We start from the raw sequence: 26,133 nt of genomic DNA, 5'->3' as shown, positions 1-26,133 counted from the left end.
TTATCTGGCTCCTAAAGAGGAAGAGTGTGAAGCAACTTATTGGAGGTCTTCTCACAGTCTGAGAAATGCCTAGATCTGCAAAAGCAGCTGCTTCAGTGCTCACAGCTTATGTCATAGGACAGACGCAGGATCACCCCTTGTAAAGCTTGACCTCGTAAGACTGTGTGTTAGAAAGTGAGGCTGAAGTAACATAGAACTGAAACATATTTGTGAGAGGAATTTTAATCAGTTTCCTCTAGCAAAATTCATCAAGAGGAAGACACTAGCCAAAATCAACATATTAGCATCTTGAGACTGTTTGTAACAATCTAGAAGCGCCCTTACTATGAAACTAATAATTAATAATTAGTCAAACCTTCATTTCAAAATCCCCCTCCCCCCTCACTTTAATCCCTCAACTACCTTGCTTCAGTATTTAAATAATGTCAGTATATGTGTCCCAGAGGAGAGAGACTATGGAATTTACAGCTATGAGTACAATGGGGAAATAAAACTTTCATAAATTACCAGGCTAACAAAAATCTATCCATATATTAAATCAACCCAGTGACAGATGCAGGATGTGCCCCGGGGTCATGATCACAAACAAGAGGCTATTTACAAGACACAAGAGGGAAGGAGATGCAATCAGATGCCAAAGGTGTTTTCTCCACTATAGGCCACATACAGGAAGCCATCCTCGTCCTTCTCCTTCTCGTAAAGCTGTCCCATTGTCAGGCTGAAGGTAAGAAGACAAGACAGTGAGGAACTTGCTAGGGTATCAAAGGAGTCTACATAGCAACTAAGAGGGAATGCAAACTGAATGGAAGCCCAGGCAATTCTTTAAACAGGACCTTTTCTACTTGTACCATGTGTGTCTGTAATGATTACTATAACCACTTGCAGCCTCTAGAATTTCTGGTAGCAGAATGTTATCAGAATATCCCTTCGCAAGAGAGGGGAAGGGATAGCACCCTGGTTCAGGAGGTTATGAGAGAGATGGCTGGAGGCAGAGTGTGGAAGGCTACAGAACACATCTCTCTCTCATCCTGTGTTTTTGGTTGCCCGGGATCTTATTGTTTCATCTGGTATTTTATCTTCTGGTGTTTATATTTTGTGTGTGTGTGTGTGTGTAAATAATTTGCTGTCTTTTTTGTAAACTGCTTAGAGGCTGTTCTGGTATTAAGCTCAATATAAATTCCTGTTAAGCTGCAACATTTTACAAAGACTGAAGTTCATGACAAAAGATTAAAATGTTATCTACCGCTTGAGAAATTCAATCTGTAATCTAATAAAAATATGAAGGTTAAAAAAAAAGCCTGGCAAAAATAAATGAACAGAAGCACATTAGATCTATACTTGGGCTGCAATCTTAGAAGTTATGCCTACAGAATTCTAGTGGGCTTACTTCTGAGTAGGCAGGCATAGGATTGAATTAATTGTTTAAAACCATAAAATACTGATCCTCTAACATCATGAATTTGGCATAAGGGGTTAACTTCTGACTTAATACTAGGGTCTGGGTAAGATGTAGTCCTCAGCCTTATTTCATGTGAGTAAGGGAAACTTTGAAGGAAAAAATGGCAGAGAGATTAAAGAAAAAGAATAAACATTTCTACTCCCAAATCAGTTACAAGCATTACAGATTTTTCTATAGCAAGCACTGTGTCCACCTGAGTGATCTTGCATATTCCTGTGTACACAACTCAGTGGCGTAGCGTGGGGGGTGCAGGGGGGGCCGGCCGCACCGGGCGTAACATCTGGGGGGGGGGCGCGCTCGCACTCGCAGCTCTCTGCCCCTACCGGGTTAGGGGGCACAAATTACTTGCCTTGCCCCGGGTGCTGACAACCCACACTACGTCACTGACACAACTTGAGCTCTGCTATTCACGCTGCTCTGAAATTTTATTTCAACCCTAGTTACCAGAAAGGAGAAGGAGCAGAAAAGGTTAACTCCTTCCCTGACAAGCTGCACATTCCATGAAGATTTTATCCCCACACAGGCTGTGGAGAGGTGGCAGCAGACTTCTATTAGAGTCAATATAAAGCTTTCTGGAAGCCTAATTGCAGTGAGAATGTGTTTCTTGAATGGGGTGGGGGTATCACAGTGCACAGGAAGGGCAAGGTTAGGATGAGGAAAGGACACCAAGGCTTGGATGCAGAGGTCCTAAGGATGGATGGATCCAGTCTTTGGACCAAGAGTTCCCCACCTCTCTTAATGGAAGCAGAATATTCAGGAGATGCCTGGGCAATCTCTCACTGCTTGGCTATGAGTGTATGATACAAGCATAGCTCGCCAGGAACCGGACAGCTTACAAACAATTATATGAATATAAGAGCTGTCTCAGTCAGTAGGGCATGAGACTCTCAATCTCAGGGTTATAGACAAAATATTCCTGCACTTCAGGGGATTGGACTAATGACCCTCATTGTCCATTTCAACTCTGATTCTGGATCAGGCCAAAAGCCCATCTAGCCTAGCATCCAAGTGCCTATGGGAAGCTCGAAAGCTGGACCTGGATGCAACAGCACTCTCCCCACCCATGATTCCTCTGAGGAATGAATAGTCATTCATACTCCAAAATCAGGGATGGAAAATATCTAGCCATCCAGATATTGCTGGATTACAACTCCTTTCAGCCCAAGCCACCATGACTAAGAGTGAGGGGTGATAAGAATTGCAATTTAGCAATGTATGAAGGACCACATGTTAATCACCCCTGCCCTAGATCATCTCAGCTGAGGCTGCAAACCACTTCCTTTCCCTTGGAGTGAAGAAGCCAATTTCACATTGAACATACAACTACAAAGACTGGAAACAGCTATTTCAGGACACAAGCCAAAGTGCCCTGGAGGACCATGCCATTTTAGACAGCTGGTCATCAGCTTTGTTTTCCATGAGAAAACGGCAGCTGTTGTCCTTGAAGAAGGAAGATCCTCACCTGGACTGCGGGACAGTCTTGTCTACAAAGAGGAATATTGCCTTCTCAGATGGCAGTTGAATCCTCTTCCGGATGATCCACATAAACTGAGCCACAGTTATGTCAGACGGAACCAGGTACTTCCGCTTGTCAATGTCCACAATCTGAGAGCCTGAGACCTTTTCAACAATCACCTGCCCAAAGGACAATGGAGAGGGATAAAATGGAGGGGGACAGGATACATCAGAACATTAACACCAGGACAATATACACAATGGCAGTTGGAGAGGCTCAGCAGAAAAAATGATAGACAAGACCAGCCACAGCATGTCACCACCTCTTCTCAGTTCTCTGAAATGCAAAGGGAGGGAGGACTTTGGCACTCAAGGTTAAGCCACAAGGGCCTTTTCCCAAACTTCAATCAGTGGCTGCCCCAACCATATCCTTTCCTGGAGGGCTCTGATACAGCCAGTGTCACATAATCCTTGATGGCATTAAGGCTAGATCACAGCCATGTGTTCTATGAGGTGTTTGGAACTTCCATTGTTTCCCACTCTCTCAATATTGGAACCCTGTAGGGGTAATCCGATGAAGCTAAATGCTAGAAGATATAGGACAGACAAAAAAAAAGTACTTCTGCACATAATCCATAGTTTAGCGATAGAATTAGCTCCCACAATATGTTGTGGCGGATTCTCCTTCATTTGAGGTTTTTAAGCAGAGGTTGGATGGCCATCTGTCATGGATGCTTTAGTTAAGATTCTTACATCACTGGGAGTTTGATTAGATGACCCTTGGTGTCCTTTCCAACTCTGCAGTTCTATGATGGTAACCAACTTGGTTGGCTTTAAATGGAATTTAGACAAATTGATGATGAATATAGCTAGCTATCAATAGCTGCTAGCCACAGTGGTTATGTGTATCACCAGGAGCACAGGCCTTAGGCCTTTGATTAAAAGATATGGTGAATCACAAGTGGGAAGAGGACTATGGCTCCCATATCCTTGTCATGGGCTTCCTATTGGAGCATCTGTTTGGCCAGTGTGCAAACTGTTATTTGAGTAGCCAAGAATCTATGGAAAAGTAAATGATATTTTTCCAATTCTAGCATATTATTCTAGCAGCTGTTAACAATTTATTATTTCCCTTGCCTTTTTGTGATAAGTTATCCTTAAGATAATCGAACAACATTACCATATGGTCTTTGGGAGGATTATAGTTCCCCCTTTTTGGTACAACTAAATCTCAGAATATCTGAATTTCTGTACACATCCGCATAAAGGGGAACCCGTTTGCTTGTTTGCTCTTATGACTGAATACCCCGGCTCATGCCGGGAATGGAAGATCCAGGGGAATGTCTTCCCTCGCTCCCTCCCTCCGCTTTACAGGCCTAAATCAAAGATTCCCACCAACCGGGCGAGGCACTGGGCGGACAGAAAAAGGGAAAGATGCTCGGGCCAAACAGGCTGTTTGTTGCTTCGTTTCCGCAGGGCGGATTTCGAACGGGAGCCAAGCTGCACCGATGCTGAAGAGGCCCAGCCCACCGAAACCCCACCCCGCGCGGACCTTCCGGCCTCCTCCCCGAAAGGCGAAGTAGCGGCCGCGAGAGACTTACCGGGACGCGGTCAGGGTACTTGGCCCGGATCTTGGCGGACTCCACGCAGCGGTGCTCTGCGGAGACAAACGAGGGAGGCGCGTCAGGAGGGGCCGAGAGAGACTCCGGCCGGCGCCAGAGCCCGGCGCCCCCGCCCCGCCCTTCCCACCCCCCGCCCCGCGGCGCTGCGCGTGTGGCGAGAGAGACGCCCCTCCCCCCCGAGGCCGGGGACCAGGCCAGGCCTCATCCCTGGAGAAGGCGGCGGCGGCGGCCTCCCTCCTCCTGGCCCCTCACCCAGCGCGTGGTCCTCCTTGAACATCCACTTCATGGCGCCGGTGCGGGCGGGCGGGGGAAGGAAGGGAGGGGCCGGCCTGTCGGTCTTCCTCTCGGTCCGTCGGGCCCGTAGTGCCACCGTCACAACAACAACAACAACGACGAGCAGCAGCAGCCACCACTACGGCACGGCGGGCGGGACTTCCGGCTCACCGTTTCCCGGCAACCACTCGGGAGCCAGGACTTCCAGAAGGTGGGGCGAAGCGGGACGGCGCAGTGGTCACGTCGCGAGGCCCGGCCCTCCGCGCATACATCTTCGCGCCCTTCCCGCGCTGATTGGTTGACAGCGCCTGACCCGCAGTGGCGCGCGGCTCGCGGCCGTTGCCCGGGTGACGGGCTGTCGCCTGCCATGGCCTGGCTAGAGGTGGTCTCCGAGAGCGGCGGGCGGCGGCACCGGGTCGCGCTGTGCTCGCTGACGGCGCTCGGGCTGCTGCTTTTGGGCGTGCTCACATACGTGCCGCCGCTGCTGGTGGCCTACCGGAGCCACGGTGGGTAGCGGAGGGGCACCAGGGCGTCCCTTCCCTGTCCTGCTCTCTCGTTCCCTCTGACCGGCGCTGCTTCTTCTTCCCTTCCAGGCTTCTGGCTGAAGCGGAGCAGCTACGCGGAGCAGCCCAGCGTCCGCTTCCGGCACGAGGTGCTGCTGGTGGGGCTGATGGAGGGCGGCGACTTCGTGGGCTGGAGCTCCTTTCCCGCCTGCAACCGCCTCCTAGGCGACCGCCTGCGCGTCCCGCTCGTCTCGGTAGGCGCTTCTGAGCGCATGCAAAGTGCCTCTTGCTGGGGCGGCCAGTGGGGGCGACTCTCAGGGTATCGGCCGCGGACGGGTTCCCTCCCTCCAGTAGCCCTTTAGATCCGCCGGTAAATAGGAGCCGGGCACGAGCAGCGTTGACGATGGTGACTGTTGAGCTCAGGCTCTCTGCGGGCTCGGAGTTGACAGCAACTACAGCCACAAAAGAGTGACTCTTTGCCCAGCAGGAACCCCCGCCCACCTCCCAGTACAGTATGTTCTCTCTACGATGAAAGGCTGAGTGGAGGTTGCTGGTCTACAGTAGCCTTTTCCTAGAAACACTTCCTGGCTGCCCTTTCTCCTGGTTTCCAGGTGCGTTTGGAAGAACATCACCTGCTCCCATATCTCCTGCTAAGTTAGGAAGTGATAATGGCAGACTTAAGGCTGTGCTACTCCTGTACTGTCTAAATGAGAATGCAGTTTCCTCAGCCAATAAAGACCCCTAATCTCTTCCTAACCGAATTGGTTTTCAATAGCCAGGGTAAACTTTTGCCCAATTTGCTGCTGGTAGCCAGTTCATTGGTGCCAGTTCTCTCCTGTTTGAATCAGAGTACACGTTTCCCATATCAGAGGATGAAACAAAGTGACACTGATTGAAGTTGGAGATGATTGAATTTCTGACACCTCAGACTGGCTCTGTGGTCAAAGCTGTGGCTCGCAAGTTGAATAGATGAGTGATTTTATCCATAGAGTGTATTGCAAAATCATGGAAGTGGGTAATCGAGGCTTCAAGTGGGGTTCAGCTGCTTTTCCTAGGGCAGTCACCACCTAGGATGACTGCACTGGGTGAGCCAAGACGGAGATGGTTGCTGCCACAACATAGTCCTTTAAAATGAATCTGTTTGGCTGTTGGTGTGAGGCAAAAAGTGTCTGTGCTCTGCTTTGTCTGCCTACAGCAGGAGACTTGCTAATGAAGCAGTGGGAGGAAGTACCTGAGAGCAAATGGGCTCATGGCTGTCATGCCACTGGTTAATTAGGCCATAGATCTTGATGGGAAATCAGTGACTCTCCAGATGTTGCTGGCATCACCCCTCGATGAGAGTCCTGTAACATCTGGAGAGTCAGTTTGCTCCATGGGTCTTTGGCTTCTAGGTCACTGATTTCAGCAAATCTGACATGATTATGGAGGCCCCCAAATCCCAAACTTACTCTGAACAACCAGCATTAAACTGGATGACTTGAAGGCTGCCTCAGAGACCAATTTGAACCTGAGCCTTTTGTGGCCAGGCCAGAACAGAGGGACTGGGCAGGTGGGGGCCTACTCCAAGTTCCCTAGCAAAGGCAAAGGGGAAACCTTTGGTAAGGAGTATTGAGCATTTCCCATCTGGCCTGGGCTTATCATCAGTTTTGCATGATCCTGTAGGTGGCTGTATTCTGCCATTGCAACGGTGCTTTGGTGCAGGCACCTTGGTCTATATTGAATCTAGCATCTGTATTGGGGTGCGTGTTTCCTCTTTACCTGGCGTCGCATCTGTGTAGCTGACATGTAATTGAAATTATTGCTAAGAAGTTTGCTTTAATAAAAGTTCCTGTTATGCTTGCTAGGCTAGAGAGGAAGACTCAAATCAAGATGGAATGGTGGACCTGTTAAATTTTCGCCTGGAGCTTCCACTTCAAGCTACAGAGCAAATAGTTGGGATTCAGCTCATTCTGACATTTACCTATCAGTTGCAGGTGAGTGCCACAAGCCATAGCTTTCTAGGTGCCACTCAGTGTTTGAGGACAGGCAGCCTAATCCTCTTATTTGCTGTGGTGATGGCGGCTGCTGTTTCATTTACTCAGTATCCCATGCTCAGCTAGTAGAACAGCTTTCTATGCAGGTTTTTTGGTGAGGGGAGGTCATGGTTGGGAGGAGTTAAGCCTCCCTTCCCCAGCTGTGACACATGCACACAAACTGCAATTAAGCTTGAAAGAAGTTTTATGCTGGCTATTGTGGGGGCGGGGATGCTGCACGTGCCAAGAAAGGGCTTGATGGGTCATGTACACCCACAGCTGGCCCATTGGTGACTCTCAGCAGCAGGGGAAGAGGACTTTGGGCCACACGCTTCAGGGAAGAGATGTGATTTCATGGAAGGACTTGCTTGGGACACTACATGTGTTCTTTATTGCTTGGTTTAGTTCATGCTATAAATATTTTTTTTTAGGTGCAGTTCTAATGCATAATGCAATACATAATGCAGGCCATCAGTTATAAAGTTGTATTCCAGTGTGGTGTAGTGGTTAAGAGCGGTCGTCACGTAATCTGGGGAACCGGGTTCGCGTCTCCGCTCCTCCACATGCAGCTGCTGGGTGACCTTGGGCCAGTCACACTTCTTTGAAGTCTCTCAGCCCCACTCACCTCACAGAGTGTTTGTTGTGGGGGAGGAAGGGAAAGGAGATTGTTAGCCGCTTTGAGACTCCTGAAGGGGAGTGAAAGGCGGGATATCAAATCCAAACTCTTCTTCTTCTTCTATTCCCTCCTTTTCTATATTTGATTGTTTTGATCATTTGTTTTACATACATCCAGCCCAATGCTCTGCCTACCAAATAGGAAGCTTTGGTATTCTGAGTGTTGTGTTTGTATCACTTGTAGAATGATTAAGGCTGAGCCATAAACCTTTCTTTTTCTCTCTCCCCCTCTATGCTCCCATTTCAGAGAATGTCTACATTCGTGATGCAGTGCATGGCCTTTTGGCAGGCCTCTTCCCCTTTGCCAGGGTCAAAGGTCTTTGTGAGCGGAGACCTGAAGCTTCACCAGAGGCAGCCGCTTAGCCATACTGGGCTGGACAGCAGATATAATGTGAGTGGCCTTTTACATTTCAGTCCTTTCAAGCAGTTTTGTTGCCCTTTGTGATGTCTTTTCCACTGCAACTGATGCTGCTGGAGTCATGCACTAATTGCAAAGTGTGATCATGCCAGTGAAATGTCCACTGTTTGATATTCAGGTTATACAGCGGAGGAGATACTAATTTAACATAGCGTTCACCTAGGTAAAGGTAAAGGGACCCCTGACCATTAGGTCCAGTCGTGACCGACTCTGGGGTTGCTGCGCTCATCTCGCTTTATTGGCCGAGGGAGCCGGCGTACAGCTTCCGGGTCATGTGGCCAGCATGACTAAGCTGCTTCTGGCAAACCAGAGCAGCGCACGGAAACGCCGTTTACCTTCCCGCTGGAGCGGTACCTATTTATCTACTTGCACTTTGACGTGCTTTCGAACTGCTAGGTTGGCAGGAGCAGGGACCGGGCAACGGGAGCTCACCCCATCACGGGGATTCGAACCGCCAACCTTCTGATCGGCAAGTCCTAGGCTCTGTGGTTTAACCCACAGCACCACCTGCGTCCCTAGCGTTCACCTATGTCACAACAATTCACCTGTACTGTGGTATTGCCAAACAACAATCTCATAAAAGGCTAAAGAGACTTCAGAAAGTCTAGTGATCTCTTTGACCACCACCCATTCTAACTGGAGCATGTCTAACCTGAATAGGAAGGGGTATTGTTAGGGCTGAAGCAGGCACGTGCCCTTCTGGTCTGCATAACTCTTATCTCTTGCCTGAGACTTATATTGTGTTGTCTGCCCCAACATGTCTGTTCTTGTTTTTTAATGCAAAGTGTTCTCACTGTGACAGGTATCTGTGATCAATGGTACAAGCCCTTTTGCCCAGGACTATGATCTTGTGAACATTGTTGCAGCATATCAGGAGAGGAATGGTGAGTTTGCATTATGCACAGTCCTTTCTAGGTTAACTGATACTTGTTTTTCACCAGCTACTTCAGAATTATGACCAAATGCCTACAAGGTCTTTGTTGTTTCCTTTGCAGTCACAACAATTTTGTCTGGTCCCGGCCCTATCTGGGTGGTTGGAAGAGCACCTGATGCACCGTTTGTGGTCCAGACAACCATCCACTACCCAGTGGAACTGATCCTATATCCTTTGGCTACCAGGTGGTTGTAGTTTGGCCCGCTTGGTCTCAGTCTGGCATGAAAGTGATGGAAGCTGTTTTGAGCTGTGCTTGGCAATCATGGCACTTGGTAGGTAGTGTGCTACAATCTGAATGTGGAGAATGTAGCTGCTGAGTTGGACCAATAGAGAAGAATGCCTGATGAAGAATTCCATGAAACTTGCCTGGAGGCAAGGTGGTGTCACTGTAGACCACCAAAGGTGGTTGATTGAAAGAAGATTATCTTGAGTAGAGGAATGAAATCAAGAAAGCATCCAAAATAGGAAATGTTGTAGCTGTGGTTGACTTCAACTACCATCACATAGACTGGCTACATATGTATTCCTGTCTTGACAAAGAGATAAAATTTCCAGATACCTTAAATGACTGTGCCCTAAACAGTTTGTCATGGAATCAACTAGAGGGGACAGTGACCTGGGATCTGATGGTGCCCAGCACCCTTGTGCAAGATGTAAGTGTTGTTGAACCAGTTGGGAACAGTGACCATAGCGCTATTAGTCAGTTGCCAGGAAAGTCCAACACACAGTCACTTTTGACTTCAAAAAAGGAAATGTCCCTAAAATGTAAGTATTGGTAAAAAGAAAGCTGATAGGCAAAGTCAAGAGGGTCAAATTACTCCAAAATCCTTGGGAGTTGTTTAAAAGCACTATATCAGAAGTTCAACTGGAGTGTATATCACAGATCAGGAAAGGTACCCTGAGGGACAGGAGTATGCCAGCATGGCAAAGGAGTCAAATGTATGTCAAAAGAGTATGAGATGGTGGAGAAGTTGAATAAATTATTTATATCTTCGTAGAGGAAGTACAGGAGAGATCCTAGGGTATGAATTAAGTCTTAGGTACTGAGGCAGATAGCATTGATGAGAGATGTAAATTTAATAGACAAAATAAGAACTGACAAACTCACCTCAAAAAGCATAGTATAGATTTGGAAAAGGTTCAGAAAAGTGAAACCAAAATGATAGAGAGGATGGAGCAACTCCGCTGAGGAAAGGTTGCAGCATATGCATAGCATGGAGAAAGTGGATAGAGGAAAGTTTTTCTTCCTCTCGCCTGAACTCATGGGCATCTAGTGAAGCTGAATGTTAGAAGATTCACGGCCGATAAAAGAAAATACTTCTTCACGCAGCACATCATTAAACTCGCTCCCACAGGAGGCAGTGATGGGCCCCAATTTGGATGGCTTTAAAGAATTAGGCAGATTCATGGAGGGCAAGGCTATCAGTGGCTAGTAGCCTTGATGACTATGTTCTACCTCCACTCTCAGAATCATTATGCCTCTGAATACAATTGCTGGGAATCACAAGTGAGCAGCGTGTTGCACTGCTGTCTAGCTTGCAGGTTTCCCACACGCATCTGCTTGGCAACTTTGAGAACAGGATTCTGGACTAGATAAGCCGTTGACCTGTTACAGAAGGCTCATCTTATGTTCGTAACTTGTACTTACATAGGGATGGGAGTTTTCCTTGTGTCTCCTATTGTTTATTGAGTGTTCTCAACAACCTTTCTTGTAGATGCAGATCTAATCTCTCACTTTGCTGGTCATATGTGTTTGAGGTGTGTATTCTGAACTTTTGTGAAGACACTTGAAAATCAAATTTTCCTTGACTCTTGCTACATATCAGCCAGGTTTCTGGGAGATGATTAAGTTTGCCTGGATTCAGTATGTTGCCATCCTGCTGATCTTTCTTTGGATTTTTGAAAGAATAAAAATCTTCCTTTTCCAGAATCAAGCGCTAAGCACAGTACCAGTGACACCAGTTCCCCCTGGATTGTCATATAAAGAGCACCAGTCCTGAACATGCTCCTAAAAATACCTAAAACTCCAACAGGATGAATAAATATCCCATGCTTTCACTTTTTTCTTCAGCAGCTTTGCACATTGAAGATGAGGAGGCGCCTGTGTGTTTGTGATCAAGGCTTATTGCAAGAGTGAAAAGAACTCTGTATTTCACTTCTCTCTGAGCCAAGTATTTCCACTTGAAGTGCTATGTGAGCAGCACATTGGGAACCTAATTTGCTGCCTTGCATTTTGTCTTCAGTTGTATATGAAACACTATCTGCACACACCCAGATAGTGGCTGAAGGAGCTTCAGTTGATAATGAGATACACTGTTTTAAGTAAATTCATTCTCTTTAATACTTTTATAATGGATTATGTTTTGTTATTTCTGCACTGAATTTCAGGCTTGCAGGTTTGGTTAATCCCCTGTTGTTGTAATCCTACATAGGGATTTTAACATAGAAACAAACACAGCCGTATGAAAAGGCAGCAATAAAATTGCATTTCCAAGAAGGCAGCATTAGCTGGTCTGTTCAGTCTGAGAGGACAAGGGTAGGGAGAAGCCTGCCCACCTCCCACAGCAGAGCAAGCATGCCTGTTTGTACAGTTTAGTTCTCACTCTCCAGCATGTTCCTAGGGTGGTTTACAAAAAAAGTTAATGTTAAAACAAATGTTAAATAAACAGTGAAACACCACAAATTAAAAGCATTTAGCAGACATAAAACAAATGCAAATCATGAAAGTAATTAACAGAAGATTTTAAAAGCCTGGATTTTGTTTAGGTTTTTTGTGTTTTTTTTAGCAAAACTGTCTTCCCTGGGTGTCAAAATGACATCCTGGAAACTTGCGCCTGGACATAAAATGGTGTATCCTGGTGAGGTATTTTCAGTTTCTTATCCCCCAGAAGATTCCTATACATAGCTAAATAGTGCAAAGGAGGCAACTGTGGAAATTGTAAAAAAATTGTTCCAGTAGGCAAGGGAAGCATCATAACTTTTATTAGAATCGACTAAAATGTTACAAAGTAGTGAGTTCTCCAGAAGTCTTCTGTAACAAAGTCATTTGCCACTAGAATGAAAAAATTAGAGGGGGAGCAGGCAGTGTTTGTAAAACAGCCTTAAAATGTAATGTAGGCTCAATTAGGCTACAACTGTGCATTACTGGAATCAGCCAGCACTCCACCATAGAGCAGAATTGGGTCTTCTGTAAAACCAGCCATCCAAGCCTAAGAGGCAGGTTCTGATTGGGGCCAGTGGTGTTTTCTAGGAACCATAGGAAGCTGCTTTATATTGAGTCTGATTCATCTAGCTTGGTATTATCAACTGGAATCTTTCCCAACCCTATTGTAGAGAGGCTGGGGACTGATGCTTTGCGTACAAAACCATGTGTGATGCCACATCCTTAGACTGTGCTTATAGTTTAGCATTTCCCCTTTGCCTTTAGTCCATTTTGCTGTTAATGTTTTATGGCAGTTTATGAGAAAAGTCAGTCTCTGCTCTTATTGGTTGCAGCCAAAAGGCTGCTCAGGACTGCATAGAATGTAAAAAAAAATGACCGGCGTCCCCCCTCCCCCAAGTTGAAGGGCATTGCCGTTCAATTGTGTGTATGTGGGGCGGGGCTTACCTCCCCCCCCCCCTATTTTATTCAAGTTGGCACCCCTGCGAGAAAGTATTTTATATACTTTTATAAATAAGCAGTGGGGGGCAGGAAGAGAGTGATGGGCAGCTACAGCTGCCTCGTTTACATTGCGGGGGGGGAGGCGGCAGGCTGCACTTTGCATTGCTGCCTCGCCCCCGTCCTTTCACCGACTGCAAATCAGGCGCCAAAGCGCTGGCCCAGCGTCCTAAGGCCTTCGCATGCATGAGGCCCTTAGGAGGTCTACAAGCAGCCCTGCAAGGTAGACCCGATCAGTGTCGAGTCTGCTTCCTAGTCCACTACAGGGCGGGGGCTACGGCCGCAGGCTGCACAAAGCAGCGGGCCTGGTCTACGCGGCTCCTTCTTGCCCTTAAAGCCGCGGGACGGGCGCCTGAGCGGCAGCGTGCGCGAGAAAGGCGGGTCAGCATCCCGAGTCGAGCAGCCTGGTCGGGAGCGCACCGACGCGGAGTCCGCCTCCCCGCGTGTTGGTAGCGCCGTCGGGTTCCTCCCCCCTCCCCCCGGCGTGGCATCCCCTCGCCAAGCATTGGGGGGCCGAAAGGCCGGCCACGCGTAGTAAGCGAGAAGCAGCGCCCCCGTCGTCCTTGGAGCTCTCGGCTGATGGGCGGAGATGGAGGATGGCGGAGCCTGGACGGCGCGCACCACCTTGCAGGGGGCTGGCCTGGGCGCAGAGCCCACCTCCCGCAGAGGGGGCTGCTCGGCCTCCCGCCCTGGACCGGCCCCTCCTTGGCGCCTCCCTCCGGCGGCCGCTCCGGGACGCGGCGGCGGCCACGTCTGAAAGCGGCTCATTGTCTGTCTGCGGAGCGGCGGCGGCGGCACCTGGAGCGACCCGGCGAGGGCAGCAAGCCAGTCAGCCAGCGGGTCTCAGCCCCCAGGCCCCGCCTGCCCCCTGTTTTCCAAATCCCCCACGTCTCTGAGGAAAGCGCTGGTGAGTCTTGGCCGAGGTGAGGAGCCGAAACGGGGCAGCCGCGGGGACTCCGGCCCAGGACGGCAGCTGGGGTTCTGCCTCCCCCACCGGGTTCTCCCGGGGGCAGCAGCAGATTCCCTCTGCTTGGCCATCTCCCCCCGCCCGCCCGCCCTCGCTCTCCTCCACTTCCACTCATCTCGTGCGGGACCGGAGAGTCAGGCCCGCGCGGCGTCGAGGGCTTCGAGGTCTGTGCGCCGCCGGACTTGGAGGCGCGGCAGGCGTAACTCAGAGAACGAAAGAAGCCGCGACGGCCTGGAGCGCGTGCAGAGTGCGCCCTTATCCAAGCAGCGTCCTCTTGGCGGACGCTGGCTGAAGCCCTGGCGCATCTCAAGCAGCCGCCCTTAAGCTCTCGGGTCGGGAGAAACGTGCATCGCTCTGGGCTTCCTCCTGTAACTGCCTGCCTCGCTGCTTGGCGGTGGATGGCTCACTTTGGCACAGCTCCGGGGTCTCTTCCTCCTCCTGGCACTGGTTGCAGTTGGTATCTTTTTGCACAGGCTCTGCTTGGAAGTTGACTCTGAGTGGGTCATATGTCACGGGAGAAGTTATGCTTTACTTGAGTTTGTTTTTAGGGGGGGGGAGTGATGGTTACTTGCATTTTCTGCACAGATTGTGCAAATGAACTAGAACTGTACCCTATACTCTGCCTTGAGTTCCTTGGAATAAAGGTGGGATAGAGCTATGGACAACAAATAAATACTTAAAAAACAGATTTGTCCATCTCTGTTTCTAATGGTCAGGGGTCCCTTTACCTTTACATTTACTTGCCGATCAGAAGGTCCCGGTTCGAATCCCCGTGATGGGGTGAGCTCCCGTTGCTCGGTCCCTGCTCCTGCCAACCTAGTAGTTCAAAAGCACGAAGTGCAAGTAGATAAATAGGAACTGCTCCGGCGTTTCCATGCGCTGCTCTGGTTTTGCCAGAAACGGCTTAGTTATGCTGACCACATGACCCGGAAGCTGTACACCGGCTCCCTCGGCCAGTAAAGCGAGATGAGCTCCGCAACTCCAGAGTCGTCCGTGAGTGGACCTAATGGTCAGGGGTCCTTTTACCTTTGCCTTTTTACTCATTTAGTATAACTACTTCAAAGCTAAAGGAGACGAGGCTGACCTTTAGCTCTTGTCCCCTCCCCACAGCATCTCCAAAATTAGGCTGAGAAAGACCCCTGTTAGTAAACTGGTGAACCTCTATGGAGACCAACCTTTGCCAGTCTGGTGGTGCCTTCCAGATGTTTTGAACTACAAGTCTTTCACCTTGCCTATGCTGGCTGGGGCTGATGGGAGCTGCTGCAGTCCACTAGTCCCTGCACACTTTCCCCTGCAGATTAGAAGACAAGACACATCTAACTGTTTCAAAAGATAACTTGAGATTTTCAGAATGCTAAATTGAGCTTTGGGTCTTGCATTCTGTCCTTCCACACACAGCAGAATACAATCAATGTGGAATAAAGACTGCCTCCATTGCCCTGTTTTCCCCCCACCCGAACAGCAGTGTGTTTGTTCCAAACTCTTTTGTACTCTCTGAGCATCACTATTGTCTCATCCTCCAGCCTGCTGTTTTTCATGGCTCTCACTGACATGCATATCTGAACTGGTTAGTCGTTTCCGGGCATTATCAATACAATATGTATGGCAACCCAGGCTGTTACTTGTTTGCATGCAAGGTCCTTGTGTGTCATCGTCATCCTACTGAAAACTGAACAGCTCCCCCTCTCTTTTTCCTCCAGTTGTGCTCTGCTTCAGCCAGAATGGTGAGGATCCGAATATCCAGCACTACAGTTGCAATCTTCCTTGTGATTCAGACAGGATTTCTACTGTTTTTGTGTGTTCAGCATGGTGGCTTTATGTCTCAGTCTGAAGAGAAACCACCCCAGGTGCACATTCTCATCCTCTCCTCCTGGAGGTCAGGGTCTTCCTTTGTCGGGCAGCTCTTCAGCCAACACCCTGATGTCTTCTACTTGATGGAGCCAGCCTGGCACGTGTGGGTAACCATGTACCAAAACAGCGCCAAGGTCTTGCACATGGCAGTGCGGGACCTCATCCGGTCAGTCTTCAAGTGTGACATGTCAGTCTTTGATGCCTACCTGCCATGGAAGAGAAATGTGTCAGATCTTTTCCAGTGGGCAGTGAGTCGTGCCCTGTGCACAGATCCTGTTTGTGAATTTTTCCACCGCACTGATATCACCAGCGAAAGTGCCTGCAAGGCTGTCTGTGGGAAGTCCCCCTTCAGCAAAGTGGAAGAGGCCTGCAAGAGCTATAGCCACGTTGTCCTGAAGGAAGTCCGGATCTTTGACCTCAAGGTGCTTTATCCTCTCCTCACTGACCCCTCCCTGAACCTCAAAGTCATCCACCTCGTCCGTGACCCCAGAGCTGTTGTGAAATCCCGGGAGCAATCAGCAAAAGCTCTTGCCCGTGACAATGGGATTGTCTTGAGCATGAATGGCACAAAAGTGGAAGATGGCCAGTACAAAGTCCTGCAGGAGATCTGTAGAAGCCACGTTCAGATTTATGAAACAGCAACCCTGAAACCTCCAAGTTTTCTGAAAGATCGTTACTTGATGATCCGGTTTGAAGATCTTGTACGAGATCCTTTAGTGGAAATTACAGCAATGTATAAATTTTCAGGTCTTCAGCTGACTAGCAAACTTGAAAACTGGATCTATAATATCACCCATGGACAAGGGCCAAGTAGGAAGAGGGAGGCCTTCCAAATCACTTCCCGAGATGCAGTCAATGTCTCCCAGGCATGGAGGACTGTTCTTTCGTTTCAGAAGGTCAAGCAAGTGCAAGAGGTTTGCAAGGGTGCCTTAAATATACTCGGATACCAACTTGTAGATTCTGAGAAAGAACAGAAAGATTTGTCATTCAATTTAGTGTTGCCACATCGAAAAAGTCAATTCAGCTGGGCATCCTTTAGTGAAAATTAGGGGAAGTATGACTATCTGTAATCTCTTCCCCCCCACCCCAGGTAACTGGAAAATATTTATTTTGATTGCTGAATTCTGTGCTTCTAGTTATCATCCTTTTGCCATTTACATAAACTAGAGCAAATGGAATAAAGGGGTGATATGTAGTTCGCAGAAATATATCCTATTGGATCAGTCATTGTACCACACTGTCCTGCTATATTTGTAGGTATCAGGAATGCCGTTTTTTTATTTAATAACAATGTAGAACTTCCAGAAACTGCATTATATTTGACATAACTCTTCAATACAAAATACTTTCCCTTTGCTTCTGAGAAAAGGGCAAGAAAGTAACTATGGTATTCTGGGTTCTGCATTATTTTTTAAACAAAATATGTTCACATGCTGGGCTGTCAAATTACTGATAAATGAGCTTTGGTCTTCTTTGCTCATGTTAGCTAACCCTCTGAATGGCCACCTTGTTTAGGGTGGGTGGAGGAGTTGAAAGAAAGCCCAATGTTGCTGTTCAAATGAACCATTTGGCTGCTGACTGCTCTGGTGACAGACAATGGGCTGGTCCCTAAAATCATTATATATGTGTTATATATACGTGTGGGAGAAATCTCTGTATGCAGCACTGAATGCTCACTTCTAATGAAGGCCATCCCATCACTGAACATGTAATCTTTTGTGCTTCATAGCTGCTAAAAAAATAGCGGGGAGAAAAGAAGGATTCTGCTAGAGATACACAGAAGAAACTTGGGGCTTATTCTCTTCTTTCTCTTCAAAATTTAAATACTGCCATTGGATTGGACAGATGACTATGCAAAGACTATGCAAATTGGACAGATGACTATGCAAAGATTGTTCAATGCTTCTTAATGTGGCTGCCATATGCAGGTACTTTGGAATATTTCTCCAGAGGCACTTGCTGGTTGCTTTCTTTATAACTTTGGCTGGGGTCCTAGCATCTGTTTGTAATGTCATTGAGCTGACCATGGGCCTCAGATATTTCCCCAGAAGGAGAGAACCTGCACCTATTGGAGATTTCCTTCCCCATAAACGGAGTTCCTCAGCCAAAGGCACCCTTCACTGTGCAGAGCCTGTACTCTTAATCCAGAATCCAAATTGCAGAGATGTGGGAATGGGTCCCACCATCCAGGATCCAGAAGTGTTTGGGGGAAGAGCAGTGGATAGTTTCTCAAAAGTGGAGTGCTGGGAATCAGTTCTGCCTCTGGAAGCCCCCGCTCCCCACAACAAGTCATGATTTGGAAGCTGTACAGCTGAACCACAGGCTGGGATGGGGGTTGGGGGTGTGTGGGGAAGGTTGTGTTGGGAGGGGAAGTAATCTTTTCCCCTCACACATTTATTCTGCCATTAGAATGGGCTCTGGGGCTCCCTTCCAGTTCAGGTTTGCGTTGGGGCTGAATCCCACTGCTTTGTACCTTTGTATGTTAATAAAAGTTCTATTTCCATATGTCTGTGGTGAATTCTCACTTAGAGAACCATTTGCTAATCAGGTTTCCATGAAGAAGGCCAAGTAGATGTGACCCCCCCTTAAATTGGGGGGGGGGGGGTTTCCCAGACTGAATGGAGGGGGGATGCTTCTCAAATCATAGATACTGCAGAGATAAATGATTAACACTCTGGTAATATTTGAATGTGGGGCATCCAACACAATCTATAGCAGTTTCAGAAGACACGGGGAATTCCATCACACACTAATCAATTCTCCTGTGGAACTCTTTGCCACTGAATGTTGTATATATAAATTCAATAAATGATGATGATGATCATTTTTGGCTCCAAGAGAATTAAATTGGTCTTTCAGTGGCCCCAATAGACAAGGCATTGCAAAATGCAGCCAGGAATATCACAGGCTACTCTCAGGGTTGTGCTTTTTCTACATCTCTGAGTGATCTATAAAGAAAAGCTGCTTCAAATGACAATGTTGGGGGACACCTTAAAGCATGGCTAGCTATGCTGTGGATCTTCAGGTGTTGTTGGTCTACAACTCCCAGAGTTCCTGATTGCTGGAATGGCCATGCTGGCTGCCTGAAGCAGACGGGATTTGGGAATCTCAACAACATCTGGAGGGTCACAAGCCAGCTACTTCTGCTTTAAAGAGTAATAAAAAAATATTTCAGTTTCACCTTTCCTAGATTAAAACTCATGAGAAGGTCTTGCATGTGGAAGCAAGTTCATCTGCAGAACAATATATTCATTAGAAGAGGATAGAGCAGCTGGGTTAGCTGAGGCTTTGCCTTCCTGCCTGTCCACCTGAGCTGCTGGGTTTTGGCAGGAGCAGGGGGAAGGAGACTCACTGCGGCCACAACTTGGATCGCATCTGGGACAGGAAATCAGGGAAACTTGGAGGAATGCTGTCTTTGTGCAGTCAAGGGGTTGAGGTTGCAGAGATTTATTTATATTTATTCCTTTATTTAATTTGTATCTTGCACATCCTCCCAAAGGAGCCCAGTCCTGTGGGGAACAGCTGTGCCATTGCTGTGGTGGCTGTCTTCTTCTTCTCTCCCATTAATCTTTGAGCCCTGGAGGTGGGTGTGCTCCCCTTGTTTGTGACAGCTCCATCCAGCACTTTGGGCAGGCCCTCCAAGGGTATGTGGGACACTGTTCCAGGACAATGAGCTTGTGAGCTGTCCATGGTGTTGACAGTCCTGCTCCTCTTCTCTGTGCATACAGGCATGCTGCTCCTCTGCAGATCAGCAGCCACCATAGATTTGGTGCTTACCCTCCCAACAGCTGCCTCTCTCAGTGCCATCTCCACCATGCCACAAGTACCCCTCCATAGGATACTGAAGTGCCACAACTCCAACCTGAAGCACACCCCCAACTGGTGCCCCTGCTGCCCCCAAGGCCACCTTCAAAGTTGGGCCTTGGGATAATGGAAGAGAATCTGGAGGAGCTGCCACCTCCAGTGTGTGTGAAAGTCTTGGGGGAAGGGAGTTTCCACTCCTAGCAATTTTGGAGGTCAGCCCTGCCTAGTTGCTGAGGATGAAAGGGCGAGTGATGCTGCTACCCTGTTAGAGACACAGACGGAGTCCTTGGCAGGTAGTGTTGGCAAGGAGGAGAAGGAGATTGGAGGTGGTGGGAGCCGTAGGGCAGAAACTCTGGTGCTAGTGTATCATGCACTTGTAGTGAAGAATGTGGGTGTCTTGGTGGTGGAGGTCACTGTCCAGCTGTCCACATGTGTATGTTCTGCACCCAGAGCTGTCGCTGAGGTCTTGTTGCTTTGTGGCAACTGTGGAGTGTAGGCGGCTGGTTGGTGCATGTGGCCAGAGGTGGCAGTTACTTCACCACACTCCAGGAGGGTATTAGAGATCTGGTGGTGCAGGTTTGCACACTCAATGCTGTGGCACCACGTCCACAGGCACTGAGAGACTCTTTGCTGCCTCCTTGGGCTGGAGCAATCAGATCCTGCATGTGGTAAGAAATGTGGGGTCTCCATCACAGAGGAATTTGGTGAACTCTTCCTGCTTCTCTATAAGCTGTCGCAAGTGGCTGGTGATCACAGTGGCCTCGCTGGCACGTCTGCCTGTGTGGATCTCCCTGGTTATGCACTCTTCTTGCAAGGTGCCACTGGTGCACTTGGTCTTTGCACCAACAGCAGGTCTGATCTGGCTTGCATTCCTGCCCCCAGCTGTCTTTGCTCATGCAACTCTACCTGCCTGCCAAGCCCTTGGTGTCTGACTGCTCCTTGTCGTGTCTGGACCACTGATCTATGGGGTGCCCACTGGTGGTTGGTGGGGAGCGAGGATTGCAGAAATCTTTGCTACTATGAACTCCTTTTCTCCTTCGGTATGTTGCTTAATTGTTTCTTTCATGTCAATAAGGAACAGTTTTTTGCACTGTGCTCTCTGGTTCCATGGTATCATTGGTGTCTGATGGGGCTGCAGGCATTTTTGTGTGTTGGGGCAGTGATGATCCACCTGTGGTTGAGATGCCACAAGGTGCTGCTAAGTATAGTTGCTTATGGGGTGTGGGGAGCTATGCAGCATGTGTTTTGGTTACTAATAGGTCATGTGTGTGGTGCTCAGTGTAGCAGTGCATTCTGGGAGCTAAGTCTTGATTGGTTTTTCTGGGTGAGATTGCTATGGACATGGCAGCCATTGGGACATGCCTACACTCCTGCTGCTGTGACTATTTTCCCTTTCCTAGCACTGGCCCCTCTCAGCAGACTATTACAGAATAGATAGTGATGCTACCTTGCAGGGCTGTGCTATATGTACATGCTGAATTTAAATTGTTCATTGCCTCTTAAATTCAGAAAGGGTTAGGATGTCTGCTTGTCTGTTTGGGGGATTCCCCCTGCCTCACCCCTCCAACACAGGCACACTTCCCTCAGAATAAAACAGAATAAAATTAACTCTATTAAACTAATAGAGTTAAAGAGTCGCTAATATAATATAGACTATAGCTTAAGGTTCCCAGATTTTTTTCAATGATTCCGGGGACACTTTCAACTTCAATAGGAATGATAGAATTTGTCAGGGGACTGATTTGTAAATCCGGGGACTGTCCCCAGGAAATGGGGAGGTCTGGTAACCTTACTATAGCTCCCAGTATTCTTGCCTTTATCCCTGTTGGCTGGGGTCTCTGGGAATTGCAGTTCCCCTCTTTCTTTGTTGTGTATTAAAACTTAAGTCAGTAAGGTCCTTAAATAGTACTTTTCTGTCACCTAGTGACAAAAAGTATAACTGCAGCCTCTTTCTGCCCACTGCAGGCATAGTGTGGTAAACTCCTCTAACTGTAGCCTGTTTCTACCCACTCTGCTGCCATCTGGTGGCAGAATAGTGTAGCTGCAGCATATTCCAACCCACTGGTGGCATGAGATGTTGGAGTTATCTATCTAAAACAAATTTACAAACATATGAAGTATGACTAAACAGGATATAAAAATTGAATAAACAAAATATAAATATCAAAGTAAACAAAAAATATAAATCTGCCTCTCTTCAATTGACACATGCATAGACACTCTCACATGTTCACTCTCTTGCTACCTCTCCTAACACCTTAGGGCAGCATGACTGGTTCCACTGCACTGGGCCCAAACCTTTTAATACAGTAGAAAACCTATACCTCCCAATTTCAGAAATGCCTATAGCACAGTATTAGATGATATGCTTTGCATGCAGAAGGTCCCAGATTCAATGCTCAGCATCTCCAGGTAGGGCTGGGAATGCTTCCTGCCTAAAACAATGGAGAGCAATTGCCAGTCAATGCAGACAGCGCAAAGCTAGATGGACCAATAGTCTGAGTAAAAGGCATATCCCTGTGTTCCTCTATTCCTGGAGATGTCTGGCTTTTGCTTTTGTTTTAAACCTGAACTTTTTGTTTTGCACCACGTTTGACTGAATAAATTCTAGAAGAATATTCAGTACCTGAGGAGGACATGAGGAGGACAGCATTGTGGACTACAATTTCATATACAATTGTGTAAATGAGGGGCAAATATTGCTAACATCCCTCAGGCAGTGAAACCTCTCTGCGCTCACTTTGAAGACTGTGTCAGTGATTTCTCTCTCAGGACCATTTTCCTGCCTTCCATTATCTCACAGATATCTTTCTGCAATACGGTATGCAGAGCATCCTCAAGGTGCTGGATAATTGATCATTACCACTGACAGGAGCCTTTCAGGAACAAGAAGGGAACATTCTCTCCTGGTGAGGCGACTCCTCATCTGAGCAGTCTTTCTCATCTCTTTGGTGGTGACCCTTTTTGTGAACTGAAGGGAGAGAACTCTTCTCTGGTGAGCATAGGTGCCAACTCCCTGGGGCCCTGGGTACGCGAGCACCCACAACATTCCCCATGAAGGCACCAGGCACCCACAAATTTCAGTGCCAGGGCCATACACGCTGCATGGCACTCCTGCTGGTGAGACGACAGCTTTCCTACTTGTTTGACACTGTAGACGGAACCCTTTGCTAGATTCAGTGTGTGGATGTTTTAACTATGGGAACCTCCAAACTGTCAATTTTTTTGTGGAAGGAATTCAAGCACATACTTTTTGTGCAATTAAAGCGGATGAACTGCCATAGGACAACAAGCCCACTTTTGAGGGCTTTTTAAGAAAGTGACAGGGAAATGTGTTGCAAAGTGAATGAGCAAATTCCTTGCAAGCGAATCAAGATGAATGTTTGAATCCTGTGATAGGAATTTTGAGGTCTTAGATATATGTTAAATGTTCATAAGTGTACCAACGAAGCACGTACATAGATCAGCAGAGGAAGACCAACCTGAAACCATTTTTGATTCCCAAACTGACCAGGTGTTTTCTCTGCAAGGAGGGAGGGGGTCAGGGAGCCTTCAGGGAGCCTTCCCATTGTCTCAGGAATTGAGTAATCAGCATTTTAATGGGTGACAGACTATCAGGAAAGGCAATCAGGAAAGGCAAACAGATAAGCTGGCAGACAGGAAAAACAACATTCAAATTTCTGTTTTAGACCACCTTTCTGTGATGTAGGTGTGTGGGGTGGTGGTCTTGGGTTTACACCCCTCCTGTGATGTATGTATGATGTATGGAGGGGTGGTCAGGAGCTCCAGGGCAGGGAATTTAAACTGTCTATACAGTGGTACCTCGGGTTACATACGCTTCAGGTTACATACGCTTCAGGTTACAGACTCCGCTAACCCAGAAATAGTACCTCGGGTTAAGAACTTTGCTTCAGGATGAGAACAGAAATCGTGCTCTGGCGGCACAGCGGCAGCAGGAGGCCCCATTAGCTAAAGTGATGCTTCAGGTTAAGAACAGTTTCAGGTTAAGTATGGACTGTGATAGGAATTTTATGGTTTTAGATATATGGCAAAGTTCATAACCACACGTACATAGATCAGCACAGGAAAGCCAACCTGGAACCATTTTGATTCCTAAACTGAGCAAATGTTTCTCTGCATGGTAAAAATGGAAAAGCCTCCCCATTGTCTCTTCCTTCACAAATCCGATCTTAATCTGTGTTTGAATAAGGGTGTGAGCCTTATCATTACAAAAGACTGCCAAGGCTCCCCAAGAAATCCAATCAAGTAACCTGCCAGACAGGAAATAAACAAAGCGACAGGAGAAAACAACATGCAAATGTTCTGTTTTAGACCACCTTATCTGAGGGGTGGTCTTAGGTTACACCCCTTCTGTGATGAATGCATAATGTTTCTGGGGGTGGTCTTGATCTAGAGGATGGGAATTTCAAAAGTCTTTATAAGCCCTTGCATAGCATTTTTGGGGGTCCTCCTCCTCTCCTGCGTGTGAGGGGAGCACCCTGTTGCAACAGATTAATAAAGATCAAGCTTACTAGCTGCTTTGCTTCTCAATATTCTCTGGTTGGCCTCTGTTATTTTCTCCTACCAATAGGGAACCTATGTAAGGACTCTATATGGGCTCTTGGATACCCCATAAGGGAAAAGGGCATATTTTTATTTACAACAGGACCTCCAGAATGAATTAAGTACTTAACCTGAGGTACCACTGTACAGTATGTTCTCTCTGAGATGAAAGGGCAGGCACACCTTGGTTCTAGGTTCCTCCTCCCTCCTGCATGTGGTGAGTGAGGACCCTGTTGCAACAGATCTATAAAGATCAGGCTTGCTAGCTGCTTTGCTTCTCATTATTCTCTGGTTGGCCTCTGTTATTTTCTCCTACCAATAGGGAACCTATGTAAGGACTCTATACGCGCTCTTGGATACAACATAAGGGGCGGGGGGAGGCAGATTTTTGTTTACAACAATCCTCATTGTCATGTAACCACTCCATAAATGAATCAGAACAGAGACTGCCATTTCCCCCTGCATTCTAGCTCAGGCATACCTTGTTGTACAGTTCAAGGAAGCACAATCCCACAGTTAAATTCTAATACAAGTGTTACATAACAGACCAGTTTCTTAATTGTAAAAGGTTATGTAGGTCCCAGCACATCCCATGGGTTTGGTTTCCTAGGATTGAAGGTCGCTGGAATCTGGTAGCATTTCTTCCCTCCTTTATATTTGAATTCCCCCCCCCCCCCAAATCTATACCCTGTATAGTGTCTTCACGATCACAATCCCATTACACTGTGTAACAGCATGGAGCCAACTCCTCTTCCAGTTGTGGCTATATATCAGTCCAGAAATATTTCTGGTGGGTGGATGGAGCAATCTGAGAGGACCCCTTGCCCATACACAGCAGGGCTGGCGTCTGTGTGTTTGTAGGTCTGTGAGACCGCTGGCATTTCTGTCACATAAAGCTTATTCACACAAAAGTATGGGCTGAGCAAGAGATGGAAGACTCACAGAATTAACACTTGAACAGATCAGCCTCCCCTATTAGGATTTTGCTCCGCACAAAAAGCAAGTTAGACCTCTGTGCTCCTTTTTAACACCCTCATTTCAAGGCTGACAGTTTTGTTCTTTTTCACATGCAGATACTTTGATGAAATCACTTCCAGCTAGAGAAGAAGGGGGTTCAGAAGGATCTCCAGTTATTGAATTTCTGTGCCAACATCTCACTTGCACTTGACCATCCATTCTCTCACCAAAAGAAAGTATGCCAAGCCATGGGAGTAGCCAAGGCGAAGTAGACCTAGTTAAGAAGATCCGTCACAAAGAAACTCCCTTTGAGAGCATTATGGAATTTTTATCTACCTCCCTGGCCCTACTTGGCCAGTTAACCAGAAATGCTTAATCTCTAACAAGCCAGAACAAGATCTGCCTCAGTTAACTAAGGGCTCTTCCAAATGACCTGCTTAGTAGCATTCATGCTGATTTGGTTGCATAAAGTTTACACAGAGATTAGATTACATCTGATCTTTATTGACCCACTTTATTTATTTATTTATCTTTATTTACCCACTTGAATCCTCCCTCATAAAATCATGATGGTGTGGAAGGGCCATCATACTTGCTCCTAATTATAGCTGCAAATCCAAAACAGAAGCAGTTGGGTTGTTGTTTTCCTTTAGCCCCCTTCTATTTTTCCAGTTGAGGGAAAGGAAAGGGGGGGGGGGTGAGCAGACACTGATCTCACACATTGTTGCCAAGCCTTCCTTGGCACACAGCTCTGGCAAACCCTACCAAATCTCCCCTCTTGAAATTTGCAGTGAGCTACTTATTCCCCCCCCCCCCAAGATGTGCAAGAGCCCTTGAAGACCTCTACAGCAGGAATATTGTTTTTCCATTAGGCTCAGAAATCAAGGAATTGATGCAAGATCTGCTGGGGGGTGGAATGGAGGGTTAAACTCCAAACGGCAGGCAAATAACCTGCACACTGTACAATTCCAAAGTTTTCAGG

General features: G+C 47.4%; 3 protein-coding genes across 8 annotated transcripts; 2 read left to right on the top strand and 1 right to left on the bottom strand.

Moving 5' to 3' along the window:
• Positions 1-206: 206 nt before the first annotated feature.
• On the bottom strand, positions 207-4,961 carry GABARAPL2 (GABA type A receptor associated protein like 2). The gene is made up of 4 exons (XM_081018434.1): positions 4,789-4,961; positions 4,516-4,571; positions 2,922-3,094; positions 207-718 (listed from the first exon to the last, which is right to left on the bottom strand). Exons 1-4 carry the CDS (start codon positions 4,820-4,822, stop codon positions 628-630), a joined length of 354 nt encoding a protein of 117 aa, XP_080874560.1. The 5' UTR covers positions 4,823-4,961; the 3' UTR covers positions 207-627.
• Positions 4,962-5,032: 71 nt separating this feature from the next.
• Positions 5,033-11,703, top strand: TMEM231 (transmembrane protein 231). The gene is made up of 7 exons (XM_081018380.1): positions 5,033-5,315; positions 5,403-5,566; positions 7,157-7,285; positions 8,247-8,390; positions 9,220-9,301; positions 9,413-9,523; positions 11,176-11,703. The coding sequence occupies exons 1-7, from the start codon at positions 5,177-5,179 to the stop codon at positions 11,349-11,351; spliced, it is 945 nt and encodes a 314-aa protein (XP_080874506.1). The 5' UTR covers positions 5,033-5,176; the 3' UTR covers positions 11,352-11,703.
• On the top strand, positions 9,530-18,652 carry LOC308483960 (carbohydrate sulfotransferase 5-like). 6 transcript variants are annotated; one of them, XM_081018372.1, is made up of 2 exons: positions 9,530-10,116; positions 15,677-18,652. In XM_081018372.1, the coding sequence occupies exon 2, from the start codon at positions 15,698-15,700 to the stop codon at positions 16,874-16,876; it is 1,179 nt and encodes a 392-aa protein (XP_080874498.1). In that variant the 5' UTR covers positions 9,530-10,116; positions 15,677-15,697; the 3' UTR covers positions 16,877-18,652. The 6 variants fall into 6 exon arrangements, with proteins under 6 accessions (XP_080874498.1, XP_080874499.1, XP_080874496.1 ...); XM_081018373.1 differs by lacking the exon at positions 9,530-10,116 and adding an exon at positions 13,528-13,543; XM_081018370.1 differs by lacking the exon at positions 9,530-10,116 and adding an exon at positions 13,588-13,916.
• Positions 18,653-26,133: the final 7,481 nt, after the last annotated feature.

This window comes from Podarcis pityusensis (genome assembly GCF_964106645.2).
Source record: "Podarcis pityusensis genome assembly, chromosome: 8".
Classification (NCBI taxonomy): domain Eukaryota; kingdom Metazoa; phylum Chordata; class Lepidosauria; order Squamata; family Lacertidae; genus Podarcis; species Podarcis pityusensis.
This window is presented reverse-complemented; position numbering and strand designations above follow the sequence as displayed.

What these genes read in the sequence shown, in the direction of transcription:
- TMEM231 (XM_081018380.1), top strand. Translation starts at nt 5,177, where the DNA reads ATGGCCTGGCTAGAGGTGGTCTCCGAGAGCGGCGGGCGGCGGCACCGG. An exon ending in CATTTACCTATCAGTTGCAG is followed by an intron (nt 7,286 to 8,246) that starts GTGAGTGCCACA and finishes CTCCCATTTCAG; the next exon opens with AGAATGTCTACATTCGTGAT. An exon ending in AGCATATCAGGAGAGGAATG is followed by an intron (nt 9,302 to 9,412) that starts GTGAGTTTGCAT and finishes TTTCCTTTGCAG; the next exon opens with TCACAACAATTTTGTCTGGT.
- GABARAPL2 (XM_081018434.1), bottom strand. Translation starts at nt 4,822, where the DNA reads ATGAAGTGGATGTTCAAGGAGGACCACGCGCTGG. An exon ending in AGTACCCTGACCGCGTCCCG is followed by an intron (nt 3,095 to 4,515) that starts GTAAGTCTCTCG and finishes TCCTTTGGGCAG; the next exon opens with GTGATTGTTGAAAAGGTCTC. An exon ending in AAGACTGTCCCGCAGTCCAG is followed by an intron (nt 719 to 2,921) that starts GTGAGGATCTTC and finishes TCTTACCTTCAG; the next exon opens with CCTGACAATGGGACAGCTTT.
- LOC308483960 (XM_081018368.1), top strand. Translation starts at nt 14,537, where the DNA reads ATGGTTACTTGCATTTTCTGCACAGATTGTGCAAATGAACTAGAACTG. An exon ending in TTGAGTTCCTTGGAATAAAG is followed by an intron (nt 14,621 to 15,676) that starts GTGGGATAGAGC and finishes TTTTTCCTCCAG; the next exon opens with TTGTGCTCTGCTTCAGCCAG.